Source organism: Chanodichthys erythropterus, chromosome 2, assembly GCF_024489055.1.
Source record: "Chanodichthys erythropterus isolate Z2021 chromosome 2, ASM2448905v1, whole genome shotgun sequence".
Lineage (NCBI taxonomy): Eukaryota > Metazoa > Chordata > Actinopteri > Cypriniformes > Xenocyprididae > Chanodichthys > Chanodichthys erythropterus.
In genome coordinates, this window is record NC_090222.1 from 32,887,862 (window position 1) to 32,904,967 (window position 17,106).

Sequence of the window (17,106 nt, forward strand, 5' to 3'; positions counted from 1 at the left end):
ATTGAAAAAACTAAATACATAAATATTAGGATTTAACAAATATGTTTAAAAATATCAAGATATAATAATTTCATTTTTCATTAGTCTGTTATTCTGTTCTGTTATCATATTCCTGTTCAACAGTTCATTCACCACTCACACATTTCACACGCTTTTAATTTCTCTTTTGATTTTTCTGTTTCATGGCTTTTGTTTATATGCACTCGTTCTTTGTGGACAGGCTCATGTCTTTTGCTGGAGTGACAGTGAGTTTAGATTTGAGTTGTTGTTTGTTGTTGTTTCTTCTCTGTCGTTTTGTCGTTCACTCACCCCATCATTCCTCCGTGTTTCTGTCTGAATGAAAGCTAACAGTGTTTATCTGCTGTGCTGTGTTGTTATAAACCTCGTCATATACCCTGTTTTATGGATTTGATTTGTATGAATGTCTTTAACATACAGCCTCCGTGGAGAGAACGAGTCATGAATTTTGATCTAAATCTTTTTTCTAGTTCCTGTCTCTATCTGTCTTTATTCCAGATTGATTTTGTCATGCGGTCAACCGGACAAAACAAACAAAATTCTAAATCAAACATAAATATGAATCATGATCAAGATTCTAATTTTGCTTTGTCCAGATGATTGCAGGTCAGTGTTGTCTGCTAGTTGCCATGGCAACAGATTAAACATTCTGTTCTTCTGACAGGCATCACAACTACTAACATCATCATCGGGGCCATCGCTGGCTCTATCCTGGTCCTTGCACTGATTCTAGGCATTTCTGCATGGGGATACAAGTGAGTCACATGACTACAGATGTCTCACTAGCTGAAAACATTATTAAACTTTGCCTAAAGTGACAGTCCATCCAATAATGAAAATTGTACTCACCCTCATATTGTTCCAAACTTGAATGTCTTTCTCTGAAGAGCATCTCAGAGATATTCATAAATTTCCCTGTTGTGCTCCACGGAAGAGAAAAAGTCATACATACAGCTTTGGAATGATATGACATTTTTGAGTGAACTGTCCCTTTAAATTGCCATTTTATATTTAGATTTGTTCTTTTCTTATGATTTTCTCTTGATGTTTATTTTGTTAATTTTTTTTTCTCCCCACGAAGGAGCTACAGACAGCGTCAGTATGTTGAATCTGAAGTACACAGAAGATTCTGTCGGTTTGTTCAGCTTTCTCTTCATTTTATGATTGCGCTTTTATGTGTTGTGTAAAGGAAAGTTTTGAATTATTTCTAAGGCTGTTATTAATGCTCATATATAAGGATTTGAACAAGCATATTACCCTAAGTATTACATTGTGGCAAAAGTTTGGGTAGGTAAGATTTTTTATATTTTTGAAAGAAGTCTCTTATGCTCACCAATGCATTTATTTGATCAGAAATACAGTACAAACAGTAATATTGTCTATTTAAATATTTTTTAAATGTAATTTATTCCTGTGATGCAAAGCTGAATTTTCAGCATCATTACACTAGTTTTCAGTGTCACATGATCCTTCATAAATCATTCTAATATGCTGATTTGATGCTCAAGAAACATTTCTTCTTATTATCAGTGTTGAAAACAGTTGTGCTGCTTAATATTTTGTGAAAACTGATGCATTGTTTTTTCAGGATTCTTTGTTGAATATAAAGTTTAAAAAACAAGATTCATTTCAAAAATATAAACATTAGAAACTTTTGTAAGATTATAAATGTTTTTACTGTCTCTTTTGATCAATTTAATGCATCCTTGCTGAATAAAAGTTTTAATTTCTTTCAACAAAAACCTTACTGACACCAAACTTTTGAACGGTAGTGTATATATTTTTCTAAGGGATCAGATTTTGCTGGTGGATGATATTCCCAGCCCAGTTTTCAGATCAATGCTTTTTCTGTTTGTCAGTCAAATGCCTCCAGGTGATTACGTGAAGAAGCCTGGAGACGCGGATTCTCTCTACAGTGATATGCCGCAGGGCGTGAGCTCAAACTCTGGAAGCAGCTCCAAGAAGAGGTCTGCTTACCTGTCTCACCTCCAGATCAACACCTGCTCTTTCACCCCCTCTATCCCCTCCATCAGCCAAAACATCTCTCTGTTCGGCTTCAGGTGTGCTTCATCTCCATCTTCATCTTCATCGCTTTGCCTGCTCTGCTAAAAAATTGTTAAAGTTTACTTTGAGAGCTTAAAAGACTTGGAGTTTTCAATTGTTTAATTTAAGCATCAACTTTGTCTCAGATGCTTCTGTGAAAATACTTTTGAGACATTTGACATAAATGAGCAAAATTGGTGACAGAGAGTCTTAAAGCTTAGAGCTCAGAGTCTTAAAAAATTGATGAGTAATGTCTGAGTACAAAACTTTCGATTGCAGTCTTTAGGTATCTGTAAATCTGAACACAGTCTGAGACATTGTAATTTCTTCTGAAACTCTAGAGGAGACACATGTGAGATTAGTGGGGCATTTTCCTTAGGAGAGACGTCTCAGAGCAAAAGTCACCATTTACTCTGAATTTAGTCTCATTACTGTCTAGGAGATACAACTGAGATATTAAAGAAATCTCATAAAGAAAGATTGTTTTTCTTTTTAAAGGATCTCTTCAGAATTAAAATTTCCTAATAATTTACTCACCCCCATGTCATCCAAGATGTTTGTCTGTCTTTCTTCAGTCGAAAAGAAATTAAGGTTTTTGAGGAAATCGTTCCAGGATTTTTCTCCATATTTTAAATGCATTTTTAAATGCAACTTTAAAGGGCTCTACACAATCCCTGACAAGGAATAAGGGTCTTATCTAGTATATACTTTTTAACCACAAATGCTCATCTTGCACTGCTCTGCAATCCGGCACGCATTATGTAATCACGTTGGAAAGGTCACGCATGATGTAGCCGGAAATACCACGGTAGGGTGAAAAACTTATTTTCAACTCCAATTTCAAAATTGTCAAACATCATTGTTTTAACTTTTTTTTGTAAAGACCGTTTGACCTAGAAAGACTACATTCGCTTTGTAGACACTGGATTGGTACTTTCACGTACATCACGTGTGGCCTTTCCAACGTGATAACGTAATGCGTGGCACATTGCAGAGCTAGTGCAAGATGGGCATTTGTGGTTAAAAAGTATATACATTATTATTATTTTTTTTTAAAAATGACAATTTCGCTGGACAAGACCCTTATTCCTCAGCTGGGGTCATGTAAAGTCCTATGAAGCTCCACTGAAACTGCAATTTGGACTTCAAGCCGGTGAACCCCAGTGAAGTCCACAATATGGAGAAAAACATTCCTGGAATGTTTTCCTCAAAAACCTCAATTTCTTTCCGACTGAAGAAAGAAAGATATAAACTTCTACCAGAAAGACTCGGGAAGCAAAGAAACGTTTGAATACGATTTATTCAACAGTTTGAATGTAAAAATCAATGATATATGATACAGTTCTTTGGCGTAGGCCCCGTCCATAGTACAATCTGGATTGTAGCAGACGTTTGCAGATCCTGCCTTAAGATGAAGGTAGGGGTGGAGCCTACTCCCATTGTATGGACAGGGACTGACCTGGTGGTGGTGGGGAGGATGGGGGTGAACGCTGGCGATGGTATCTGCGAACACAATAGTGGGTGGGAACACAACTTATATACTCAGGTGACGTGTAATGATTGGTTAGATAATGAGCAATGACGTGCATTAGAGTTTTCCGTGTAGAACTTCCGCTAAAGCTCCCATATCTTGGATGACATGGGAGTAAATTATCAGAACATTTTAATTCTGAAGTGAACTAATCCTTTAAGGGCCAATTCATGCATTTGACTCTGAGCTATATTATTAAAAGTATGAAATAATTCCTGTTTTATTTGGCACAGACTTTAAGTTTAAGCATGCAGTCCCTTCTACAAGATGCCATTTTAGTCAATACTTGCTGGTTTTTATTGCTTCTTGATGACTTCTCCACTGCGGATTTGTGTTGTTGGCTCAAAATGCTATAACTGTCTGTTTGTCTCTTTCTTGGCTATTGTTAAAGTCCTATCAGGTTCTAGTACCATTAATACTGAGGCTGTAAGTAAGTCTTTGTCTTCATGGTGTCCCATCTCCATGATCTCATGCTCATCTCGCTCATCTCAGTGTGTTTGTTCTGCTCATCACAGTGATATGGACCATACCTGCTTCACAGTATATTTTGATCTCTGCAATGATTTACAAATGCTGTATTTAAAAATGAATACTGCAGTTGTTATAATTTAGTTAAGAACTTTAAGGAAGTACATGATGTAGTACAGTGATGTCAATAAAAACTGAAATTGAGGACTAAACCTATAAAATTATTATAAACTGCAACAATATTTTGAATGAAAACTTGTTTTGTTAGACATTTTAATTTGAGAAAAAAAAAACCTGCATTGTTGCTTAATATATTGCTAAATGTTAGAAGTTAGTGCAGCACACAGAGACATGAGAAAATCACCCCGCATTCACTCAATTGTGATATTGTGATAAAAGAAAGCTAACTAATCTAATCTTTCTATCTTTAATAACAGTTATTTTAATATTGTACCCAATATATTAAGACATGATAGGCACATTAAAATGTACTGCTAAGTAGGAATGAGCCATGTGACGTCTCTCAGCCATTTGTTTTCCTCATACAGAACCTCTGTAATTCCATTTAATGAACTTAAAAGAGAATTTCTCTGTTCTTTGGTCTGAAGATCTAACGGTCTGTCTCACTCTTGGAGTGAAAGAATCCCAGATGCCAAGCACATCTCTGACGTCTGTGAAAATGGACGACCCAGGAGCAACTCATGGCAAGGTAACACATCCATAAATGCATCAGCTCTAAATGACAGAGCTTGCATCAGATTAATCTCAGCATTCATATCACATGTTCATCTCCTCTGTCACTACAGGAAACATCACAGGTACCCGCAAGAAGCTCAAGGGAAAGAAGTTTCGTCCTCGCTCCAACTCCACAGAGTAAGAGATTCAGTGTTGCCAAAGTTCTTTACCATGTGGAAACACAGGGTGGATGTTGGACTTTGCATCGAGTCTTAAACTCTGTGCCATGTATCAGTACTGCAGTGTGTCCAAGTTAAATCATTGAAACTTTGTTCTGTGTGTTTTGGAGTAATTGCTGGTTTGTTCTGGTTTTGGGTGTGCATTGATGTGTGCATTGGTTTAATCTCCGGAACGAACAGCACGCTGAAACAGACCTGCACGTCTTCATCTGTATGAACCCAATATACACTCAGATTCTGATTTCAGCTTGACGCTTGTTTCTGCACTTGAACTCTCCTTTTCAAACGCATGCGACAAACTGACCACAACTAAAACAAAGAACAACATTCAGCTGACCTACACAAATACAACTACTTCATTTTGTAATATTCGTTCAAGTCTCAAGCAAGACAAAAATGCATTAGCAAGCGGCATTGCACTTCTGTGATGTGCTTTAACGTTGCTTAGCTTGATGGTTGTGGAAAAGTTAAATTTAAAGGAATAGTTCACTCAAAAAATAAACATTCTGTCATCATTTACTTGCCCTCATGTTGCTCCAAACCTGAATGACTTTGTCTTTCTGTCTAATATGCTTATGTGGTGTTCAAGTACATATTATCAATATTGAAAACAGTTGTGCTGCTTAATATTTTTGTGGAAACAGTGATACTTTTTTGTCAGGATTCTTTGATGGACAGAAAGTTCAAATGAACAGCATTTTATGTTGTCTGTTTTTGTCATTTTAGAAGTTTACCAGCTCCTTTCCCCATTCAGTTTCATTGAATGGAAAGGAACATTTTGCCATATAGTCATATAGGTTTGCAATGACATGAGGATGAGTAAATGAAGACACATTTTAATTTTTTCTGTGAACTAAGGTCAATTGGATGCTGATGTTACAGCAGCTGTGTCTTCATTTTGTTCTGTCCAGCACCAGCCACAAAGCGAAAAAGCTTGATGATATCTGTGTAGGTGCTGTAGTCTGAACTGCTGTCTGATCTCTCACCTGCATCTTGGACCGTAAAGAATGTCAGTGCTGCTGCTGTCTTTTACCAACTTCCTTCTTTCTCCTCTTTCTCCTACCTCTCCCGTTCTTTCTCATCTCCCCCCACCCTTCCCCTTTTCTCTCTCTCTCTCTTTTCACCATCGCTCCTTTCCCATCCTCCTCCTGCAGGTATTTAACCCCATGCGTCAAATCAGAGTATTATGTAACTAAATGGGTAGAAGATGTGAATAAAAACACTGAAGGACCTTTTATTAGGTACAATAACATCAGACTGCATTATATCTGTCCCCTATCCATCAGTTTCCCTCCTCAGTTGTTTGTTTCCCTGACCAAGTATCATTTTTCAGAGATGAGAGCTGAGCGTTAGGGTTTGAAGAGCATTCGCTGGCAGATCCTCTCAAAACCGAACATTCATTTCAATGTATTTGTTTCTTTTTGATCTTCTAAACGTGTATTATTCCATTCCAACAGCTACAAATGTAACTGCAATGTCACATTTTTTTTAAAGTGCATGAGCATTTCTGCAATTTCAAGGATTAACATCCAGAGTTTTGTAATCATGAATCTTAAATGTTTGTCATTAGAAATCTTCCAATCATACGTCATAATATAACTGGCCACTTGTCTTTAAAGGAGACGGAAGGCATTTGTTATTCAGTAGATCATTTGATGTAAACATCAATAACCATGAGATGCAAGTATCCAGGAATGCCTTTCATATGATCATCTCACAAAACCAAGATCAGATTTCACCCCAAAATCACCAGAAATAATTTTCCACATATTTTTTAGGCCCATTAAGGTTTTTGTTGCATTGTGACATTATTCAAACATTAGTAATACAAATAACATTAAATCCAAAATTCCCATTACTGTAATTCAAATAAATTATTAAATGAAATAGTTTTTTTTTATTTATTGTAAAGCAGTTATACACATTTTTGTACTACCTTTAATCTATTCTCATTTAAACAAAAATACTACAGTAGTTCTTTCACTGTAATACAATTAAAAGTTACTATTAATTAGAATCACCAATTAGTTATAATTACAAAACTATTTTTAAAAAGGTCAAATGTCCTAAGACTTTGGGAGTGGCCTGTGTGGGAAAAATTAACTTAAAGGAACACTCCACTTTTTTTTAAATAGGCTCATTTTCCAGCTCCCCTAGAGTTAAACAGTTGAGTTTTACCTGATATTACGCAGCGCCCGTGAGCCCCTGCTTGCACAGGGAACGTGCCTTGCAACCATGGAGACGTATGTGAGAGACGCTGCGTAATATCATTGCGCCTGCTGCAGCCATGGAACGGCAGCAAAGTTCCTTGATTATTACGCCGGAAAGAGAGTATAGTTCCTAGCCATATCAGCCTAGAAAATCGCAACTTTTCATTTTCTGTCGGTCTTAGTACACGATTTAACTACAGAAGAGTCAAGTTTTAAATAGGAAAACTATCAAAACTCTTTGGTCATTTTTAAGCGCGATGCTAACGGTCTAATCAGATTCAATGAACTATGCTAAGCTATGCTTAAAGTGGTACCGCCAGAACCGGAGATCGGCTGAATGGATTCGAAAACGGTAAAACTCAACTGTTTAACTCTAGGGGAGCTGGAAAATGAGCCTATTTTCAAAAAAAGTGGAGTGTTCCTTTAAAGGGATAGGTTACGCAAAAATGAAAATCATCCCATGATTTACTCACCCTCGAGCCATCCTAGGTATATATGACTGTCTTTTTACAGACGAACACAGTCGGAGATATTTAAAAATATGCTGGCTCTTCCAAGCTTTATAATTGGTAGTGAACGGGGGCGCATGTTTTGAAGCCCCCCAAAAATGCATCATAAATATAAACCATACGGCTCCAGGGGGTTAATAAAGTTTTAAATATGGATATTTTTTCCTACAAAAACCCATTGTTTCCCTTAAGAAGGCCTTTATTAACCACCTGGAGCCATTTGAATTATATTTACGATGGATGAATGCAAATGAATTCAAAACATGCCCCCTTTCACTACCTTGGTAGAGTCAGGATATTTTTAAACATATCTCCAATTGTGTTTATCTGAAAGAAGATCATCATATACACCTAGGATGGCTTGAGGGTGAGTAAATCATGGGCAATTTTTCTTTTTTAGGTGAACTGTCCTTTAAAAATGGGTATATTTCTTTTTAGATATAGCTATAACTATGTAATTAATTTTACTCAACCTAATTTTTTTCTTTTGATTTTGGACTGAAATGTAACTAGTATGTGTTTTCGTGAGATTCACTCAGGTGCTCAGTGTCGGTTGTTGTATTTGTGCATCTGTGTGTGTACATCAAAAGACCAAACCAGCCTCATTGACTGTAGTTAAAGCTCTTGTGTTTGTATGATTTTTTGTATTGTATTCCTCTTTCACTGTTCTGTCGCTCTCACACTCAGTGTCCCCTCTCTGCATGCCAGCTGCTGCTTAATGTGTGTCGCTTTTGCACTCTATAATGTCATCAACGTATGGCTGCCATATTCTCTATGATGATAATCACTTGTGTCTGTCCTGATCACCTCATCATGTCCGCCATGTTTGTAAGCCCACATGACGCCGGGTATGTTTGTTCGTTAAACATCCCAAAAGCACTACATTGTGCTTGCAGTATCTGCCCAGCTTCAGTCTCCAGTAAGAGCCAGTGGGTATTTTTGTGGCAAGGACTGATGAAGTTAGTGATTTTGGATGATGGCTTGCCTTGAAAACACTCCCTCTGACCTCTTCAAGGGGTCAAAGGTGACCGCTCCATGTTTGTTCTGGATCTTGACGCTGTTGTCCAGTTCACAAACTTCAAGACTAATGTCACATCTCTCTGATAACACAGGACACTGTCACCGGCCAAATCACCCACCTCTTCAACGGGCTCCATCGCCTCCAGCCGGAGATATCCCTACCCCATGCCTCCCCTTCCGGATGAAGAGAGGAAGGCGAACAGACAGAGTGCCAGGGTAAGACTTGCCACACGTCAGCCTCTTTTTATCATTCAGCACATTTCAGGTATTCAGGATCAAAATATTTAGACAATTCCATCAGAATTATGATTTAGCACACTACATTTTCTACACTATAATGTGGGAGCGCAGCTACAGGAGCATATGCACGAAATTTAGAGCTTTTACAATGGTCTGTCCACTGATCATATGAAGCACGTAGTAGCAAGTAAACTAAATTGACAAAAACGTTGTAAGAAAAAAGTTAAGAAATTTCTTTGAATTCATCTTAAGTACAATTCTTGGAAAGTTCTCAAATATTTTCTTAAAGTGATAGTTCACACAAAAGTAAAAATTATCCCATGATTTACTCAACCTAAAGCCATCTTATGTGTATATGATTTATTTCAGACAAAAACAATCTGAGATATATTTAAAATGTCTTCCAAGCCTTATAATTGTAGTGAAGGGGGGGCCATACTTTAAAGCACAAAAAAACCTTCATCCATCATAAAAGTAATCCATACGGCTCTAGGGGGTTAATAAGGGCCTTCTGAAGTGAAGCGATGGGTTTTTGTAAGAAAAATATACAATTTTTTTTAACTGTATAAATCAAAATACTGCACAAGCCGACTTGTACCACAAGAGTAACCTCCCACGTAGAAGGCAATGTTCTCAGGACCTTGCACAGTGTTCCCTAAAAGTTCTCAAAACGTGACAAATTCCAAACCTTTACAGAACATTCGGGACATTCCTAAAACATCCTCTTTTGGTAATGAAAGTGCTGCAGTTCAAGGTTCCTTATATGACTTTAGGGGGACATTCCATTTAGGTTATTTCATGGTCACATAAGAACGTTACAATGAGGACATTTGGGACATTAACAGAATGCTCCCACATGGTCCTCTATTGGTCATTTAATAACTTTCCCGATATGAGTTTAGGGGGACGTTCTATTTTGGTTATTTTGTGGTCATACAAGAATGTAACATAAATGTAATATAAATTTTGATAAAACAAAAAAAAACATCTTATTAAGAATATTTGTATGACAGAAACAAAGTCAGAGTGGTTTGTAATAAGTGAAGATGCAGAGATCTAGAGAGATCTGTTAGAGTTTAATGTTCTGTTTCTGTTATCTGAGTTTTGTGAGGTTACCATTGTGCTGGAGAGTAGCACCTGTGCTTCAGTCAGTGATGATCCAGAAACACTGATGTTCTGCTGCATGTTGCTTTATTTAAAGGTTGCAGTAGCTGTGTAGTTGCTGATGCAGTGATACAGCAGTTACATTAGCTTGTGCATGTGCTGTTGTCAGCTAATGACTTACTTCAAGAGATTTGCATTTTAAAGAAAAGGTTTTGTAATATTAATCCAGGAATTATCTGTAAAGAGCTTTTTTGTAAGACATTTAAGAAAACTTAGTTTTTGTTTGAACAGCTACTTTTGTTAGTCAATTTATCTCTAATTTTCAATTAAATTTTCTTGATAAGGGCAGCAGGGACGTTCTGAGAACATTTCCTAATAAAGTATGGTTCCCTAAGCATTCAGAGAACGTCTTGAATGTTCTGTGAAGGTCCTCCATAAATTTTACGTTCCCGGAACATTCTCAGAATGTCCCCACTGGTGTTAAGGACGTTGTCTAGTAACATTCCCAGTACATTCACAGACAGTCACCATGTGGAGTTTTTTTTAAGGTTTGGGGAACGTTATTTGGTGGACCTTCACAGAACATTCAAGACGTTCTCTGAACGTTTAAGGAACCATATTTTATTTGGAAATGCTCTCAGAACGTCCCTGCTGCCCTTGTCAAAAAATTGAATTGAAAATTAGAGCTAAATTGACTAACAAAAGTGGCTGTTCAAACAAAAACAATTTTTTTCTTAAATGTCTTACAGAAAAAAATAAAGCTTTTCTGAATTATTATTATTATGAAACCTTTTCTTTAAAATGCAAATCTCTTGCAGTAAGTCATTAGCTGACAACAGCACATGCATGAGCTAACGTAACTGCTGTATCACTGCATCAGCAACTACACAATTACTGCAGCCTTTAAATAAAGCAACATGCAGCAGAGCATCAGTGTTTCTGGATCATCACTGACTAAAGCACAGGCTCTACTATCCAGCACAGTGGTAACCTCACAAAACTCAGATAACAGAAACAGAACATTACACTACGTTCCAAACATTGAGATTTTAATTTTTCTAAGAAAATGTTTGTTTGTTTATTTATCCATGTCTTTTTAGATAACTGGTATCAATGTCAGACAAAATAATTTAAGCAAGTCACAGTTCTCATGCAATATGGAGAGGAAGAAAGATCTTTCTGAAGATGAAAAGCATGAAATGGTGCAATGTTGTGCAAAAGGCATGAAAACAACTAATATTTTGTGAAACTGAATGGAGATTATTGAATTATAATGAGATTTGTGAGTGATTTAGAGCACAGCAGAACTCGGTCAGATAAAGGCTTATTAATGAAAGTTCCTGTCAAAAAAGTTAAATGTATTAAAAGGGCAGCTAAAAAAGCCAGTGTTGAGCAGCAAACAGGTATTTGAAGTTGCTGGTGTCTCTGGAGTCTCAAGAAGCTCTCCATGCAGGCTGGCAGTTGTGCTTAAAGATGCATTTCAGCCACTCCAAATCAAACCTCACAAAGAGAAACATTTACAGTGGGTGTAGAAATACATTTCAAACAGTTTTATTGCTGTGGTGTTTTTTTTGCAGAATGGGATAGTGCATGGTGCATTGTATTTCAGAAGGCACTATCCTCCTTTTTATATCATAGCTGAAAATGGCCAGTTATGAACTTCACACAAAGTAATTTTAATACCCTCAGAGACCCTAAAGGGACCTTCCATCTCACTTCCCAATGTTCCAGCCCAAATCATCACCCACCAGATCCTTGCTGACATCGCAGTCTTGTTGGAACGTGGTGGCCATTCACCAACCATCCAGAAATCCATTCGTTTAGACCATCTATTGTAGTACAGCATTAGTCAGTGAATAAAACTATTTAAAAAATGAGTTTTCATGTAATTCTAAACCCACTGTAAATGTTTCTCTTTGTGAGGTTTGGTTTGGAGTGGCTGAAATGCATCTTTACGCACAACTGCCAGCCTGCATGGAGAGCTTCTTGAGACTCCAGAGACACCAGAAGCTTCAAATACCTGTTTGCTGCTCAACACTGGCTTTTTATAGCTGCCCTTTTAATACAATTAATTTTTTTGACAGGAACTTTCATTAATAAGCCTTTATCTGACCGAGTTCTGCTGTGCTCTAAATCACACAGAACGCGGTGTAAACTCTAACAGATATCTCTAGATCTCTGCATCTTCACTTATTAAGGCCGGAACACACCAAGCCGACGGTCAGCCGTCGGGCAGTTTTTCTTCGTCGGCCGACTAAGTTTTCTCAGTGGGTTCCGCACCGTCGGCTGAAGTTGGTCCTCGTCGGCCTTTTTTTGGCCGATTCGAAATGTTGAATCGGCGTTGGAGCTCGTCGGTCCGTCGGGCCATCTGATCATTCTGATTGGCTGCTCAACTACTGCCGCCTGCTGTTTCTGAAAGGCATTTCATCTCACGCAGGCGCAGAACTGATGTGCTGCTTGGCCGTCGGCTGTTTAGCGTCGGTTTGGTGTGCCAGGGCAACTTTGGACACAGACGCTGCCGACGTGAGCAAACCCCGCAGTCTGCTTTCGTCTCCACTCGTGCGTCGGCGTCGGCTTGGTGTGTTCTGGCCTTTAGAAACCACTCTGATTTTATTTCTTTCATACAAATCTTCTTAATGAGTTGTTGGTTTTATCAAAATTTATAAATGTCACCATTACGGAGGTAAGCGCTTGCTTTAGTTGGGCTCCTGACCCTTGAGGTTTTGACTTTACTTTTTCACCATTTGTTATAACTGTGTGTTTCTAAAGCACATTTGTTACAAAAAAAAAAAAATGTGAGAAAAAAAATCTGATCAAATGCATTTGGTTGCTCATTGTTGATGAATATATCATCATACAGTGGCCTTATTCACTAATCTCTGAATAATGTATTTCTTTCATGTTGTTGTAGTCCTGTGATAGTGCATAAATTCCTGTCCTTCTTTGACATTTTGAAAGTTTTTATCCTTATGCAGAAATGGTTCAGACAGCATCATGTAGATTCACACAGACATCAAGATTCTACGTGTGATCCTCAACAATGGTGACAAAATTTTCAGATAAACAGATTAACTCTGAGCATCACAAAACAAGCTACTAAAGACACAAAAAAGATTTTAGTTTATTGTCACCATTGTTGAGGTTCATACACTGATTCATGATGTCTGTGTGAGTCTAAAAGACAAAGCTCGGTCAGTATAAAGAATTAAAAAAAAAAAAAACCTAACCATTAATTAATGCAAAACTAGCAGTTAATACACTCAGAGTTTAGTCTCTAGAGAGGTTCAGTGAATCACCATCACTAAATAACCAATTTAATTTGATCTAAATTTTCTCACATTTTTTGCATGTTTTGGAAACAAAGTTAAAGCAGCCAGAGTAAATCTGATGTTAAAATGTCAAGAATCAAGAGCTCAACTAAAGCAAACGCTCACCTCCATAACGGTGATTTCAAACTTTATTATTTTCTATAAAACACCCACGTAGAAGGCGACATTCTCAGGACCTTGCACAATGTTGCCTAAAAGTTCCCTAAAGGTGACAAAAATTCTGAACCTTTACAGAACATTTGGGACATTCCTAAAACATCCTCTTTTGGTAATGAAAGTGCTGCAGTTCAAGGTTCCTTATATGATTTTAGGGGGACACTCCAAATTGGTTAATTTTATGGTCACATAAGAACGTTACAATGAGGATATTTGGGACATTAACTGAATGTTGCCACATGGTCCTCTATTGGTCATTTAATAACGTTCCTGATATGAGATTAGGGGGACGTTCTATTTTGGTTATTTTATGGTCGTGCAAGAACGTTACAAAGAGGACATTTGGGAAGTTAACAGAACGTACTATAGTAATAGTCCCCAAAACATTCCCATAACGTCCTGAATGTTCCCTGAAGGTCCACCAAATAATGTTCCCCAAACCTTAAAAGATCTCCACATCGTGACCGTCTCTGAACGTTTTGGGAACGTTACTAGACAACATCCTTAACACCAGTGGACATTCTGATAATGTTCAGAGACAGTCACGATGTGGAGTTCTTTTAAGGGTTGGAAGACGTTATTTGGTGGACCTTCAGGGAACAATCAGGACGCTTCGCTTCAGAAGGCCTTTATGTCGCCCCCCGTTCACTATCATTATAAAGCTTGGAAGATATTTTTAAATATATTTCCGATTGTGTCATATACATCTAGGATTGCTTGAGGGTGAGTAAATCATGGGATAATTTTCATTTTTGGGTCAACTAACCCTTTAAGATCATCTTTTTTTTCTTTGCACAAAAATGACAGGTTTTGGTGTTATCTGATTGTATAGTGGTTATAGCCGAAGACTCGCTGATCAAAAACACCTCAAAGGCCGTCTTTTTGCACTGCCTGCTGATTACCGTAATAATCATAATAAGCGAGCACACTTTTTTCATAGTGACTGGCTTGACAGGAGTTCAGAGGCCGGATTCACGAAAATCTTCTTAAGAAAGAAGTTATGAAAATGAATGTAAGAACGTATTTTTTTCTTAAGAAGAAAATGACAGGGTTTGGTGTTATCTGAGTGTATAGCGTTTCTTGCCGAAGACTGATCAACTCAGTGAAAACACTTCAAAGGCCGTCTTTTTGCACTGCCCGCAGTTTACTAGAATAATCATAATAAGCATGCACACTATTTTCATCACTATTAGCTTGACTGGAGTTCAGCAGTCTGAGTTGCGTTTTTTTAATGCTCTGTGTATTTTAAATAGTTATTTTTAATGTGTCTTTACATTTATTAAGTGTATATCTGCTAAAAGTTGTGTATAACAAATTGAATTTGTTCTGAAAAGTAGATGAATAGTTGTTTTATTAAATAACATGAGTCATATTTACTAGCGTGTGTTCATTTTTCAGCTGTGGGAAACGTCAATATAAAAGAACTCCTCGAAACTGGTCTGCAAAACTCCGTAAGGATTTTCCTCTGCTTTTGTATGAATGAGAAAATGAAACCAGTAAGAAAATAAGGAATTCAAATGGAGAAACAAGGGACTAGTGAATGGAAGAGTTGGGCGTGGTCTCCTCCGATGTCTGTTCAGCATTTGTGGCATGGAGCCGTCTTACCCTGGATGTTGAGGTGTGCGGCATCAGATTCCCATTCCCGCTGTCATTCGTAAAAAGGACTCAGGAACACGATTTCATCACGACACAAACCCAGAATGGCAGCCGTGCTGAGCAGATACAGAGACAACAGCAGCCACTCGTGCCCTCATTAAACCCCGCCCCCTCTCGTGACCCCACACACAGCCTGGCCCGCCTCCAAACACAAGCTGTCTTGTGATTGGTGCCCTTGTTGCCCGGGTGCAAGAAGCTCATGCAGGAGCAGGAAGTTAACCATTGTTTTGAACGCACGCTGTCACTGTAGAACCTACTGCTGTATGCATGAGAAAACATGTTTATCGATTCCTTGTAGTGTAACGATGTACAAATGTTTTAAGATCTTTCACTCAAGGGTGCCGCATGTATCGAAGGACAGCTCTGTAGGCTGGTAAGATTCAATCACGTCTCAAACGTCCTCTCATGCCCGCATCACCAGAACATCATCCGGTCACCTTTTCTCAGAGAATTTTGTACATATGTCATATAATTCAGAGTGAAATGTGAGATTGTAGTATTTTTCGCTTTTAATGTTTGGTTGTGGAGAGCGTGGCGGAACTTTTCTTCTGCTTTAGTGTGTCAGTCCTGTGATCGTCTTCCTAAATTTACAGAATCCATCTCAAGCCTAGCGCACGCTACAAGACAGAAGTGCCATTTCATGTTTTCTCCATCCGTCCCGGATTGAGCAGCACATGGCAGTCACCGACGTTCTTGTAATGTGCACACTTCTACTTCAGATAGAGTAGTTGAAGGTGCTATTAAAAATGTTGTGATGAAACGGAAATAGCAACAGATTTTTTGTTCTGCATTTTAACCATAGACTAAAAAAAGATTGAAGACGCACATTCACTCTCTGCCATTATAAAAAAGTGAAGCCGCCAATGACCGAATATGGTGCTGACATCTTGAAACCCGAGTCTGAGCAGTAGTGAGCGTGAAGTGGAGCCGTGGTGTCAAGGCCACGCCCACACTCCCGCAGAATCAGTTAGTACAGTTTACTGCAGAACAACTCATTATGTCGGTGTGAAATAAACAGTTATGGAAATGTAGAAATTAAAATCGAAGCTCCAATCTCCTCCCGAAAATCCTCAGTGACTACTTCGTTCAACTTTCTCAGCTATCAATCATGATGTCAAACCACCGTTTTTATAGCATCAAATAACTAACTAAACCCAAGCTTGTTTAAAAAACGAACACTTGAATATACATCAGTGTGATTAAAAACTACCAAAAATGACAGAAACCATCTTTGGAAACAAATCATTCAAAGTGTAATTTGATTGTTTAGTTTGTCTCACGTCCCATTTGATTACATGGAGAGGGTGGGGTTTATGAGCTATACTGCATCCAGCCACCTGGGGGCGATCAAAATGTTTTGGCTTCACTTTTCAGGACTTGCGCAGCACACTTTGATTTTTACATACAGTCAAACCAAAATTTATTCAGACACCTTGAACATTTCATTCATTATTACAGTTTATTCACTATAGTTTAATTTATCTTAATTACATCAGATAACACTTAAGCAAAACATGGTCAGGTCAAAGTGTCTGAATAATTTTTGTTTCCAAATGTTTATCAATTTTACTGGTAGTCCACTGTATGAAGAATTTTTGGGTATAATATGTTACAGTTTACTTTATTTTGTTATCCTCACTTATATAAATGCACTATAGTGTCCTGCACCAACTAGTAAATATATATCAAAAAAATCTGAAACATTTTTGGTTTGACTGTATATCCGAGTTTAATAGATTAAAGAAATAGAAAAACTATAGGATGGGAACTTCTATCAATCAGTTGTTGATAGGATGGAGGCAGATCTGAATGTGAGGTTTCACTCAATAGATTTCCTCAGGGATGATGTGTTTTTGTAGGCAAAACCTGGAAGCAAGTTAGCATTTTAGGACTTCCGGTTCCATCGCC

The 17,106-nt window shown here is 37.8% G+C and overlaps 1 protein-coding gene across 1 annotated transcript in view; it reads left to right on the forward strand.

Annotated features, from left to right (window-relative positions):
* Positions 1 to 15,952, forward strand: part of adam22 (ADAM metallopeptidase domain 22) — an 83,635-nt gene extending 67,683 nt beyond the window's left edge. Inside the window, exons 25-31 of the mRNA XM_067410564.1 lie at positions 683 to 773; positions 1,100 to 1,153; positions 1,878 to 2,078; positions 4,669 to 4,769; positions 4,867 to 4,933; positions 8,806 to 8,929; positions 14,941 to 15,952. Of these exons, the coding sequence (XP_067266665.1) occupies positions 683 to 773; positions 1,100 to 1,153; positions 1,878 to 2,078; positions 4,669 to 4,769; positions 4,867 to 4,933; positions 8,806 to 8,929; positions 14,941 to 14,961 (659 nt within the window). The 3' untranslated portion in view covers positions 14,962 to 15,952. The remainder of the gene's footprint in view (positions 1 to 682; positions 774 to 1,099; positions 1,154 to 1,877; positions 2,079 to 4,668; positions 4,770 to 4,866; positions 4,934 to 8,805; positions 8,930 to 14,940) is intronic.
* The last annotated feature ends 1,154 nt before the right edge of the window (positions 15,953 to 17,106 follow it).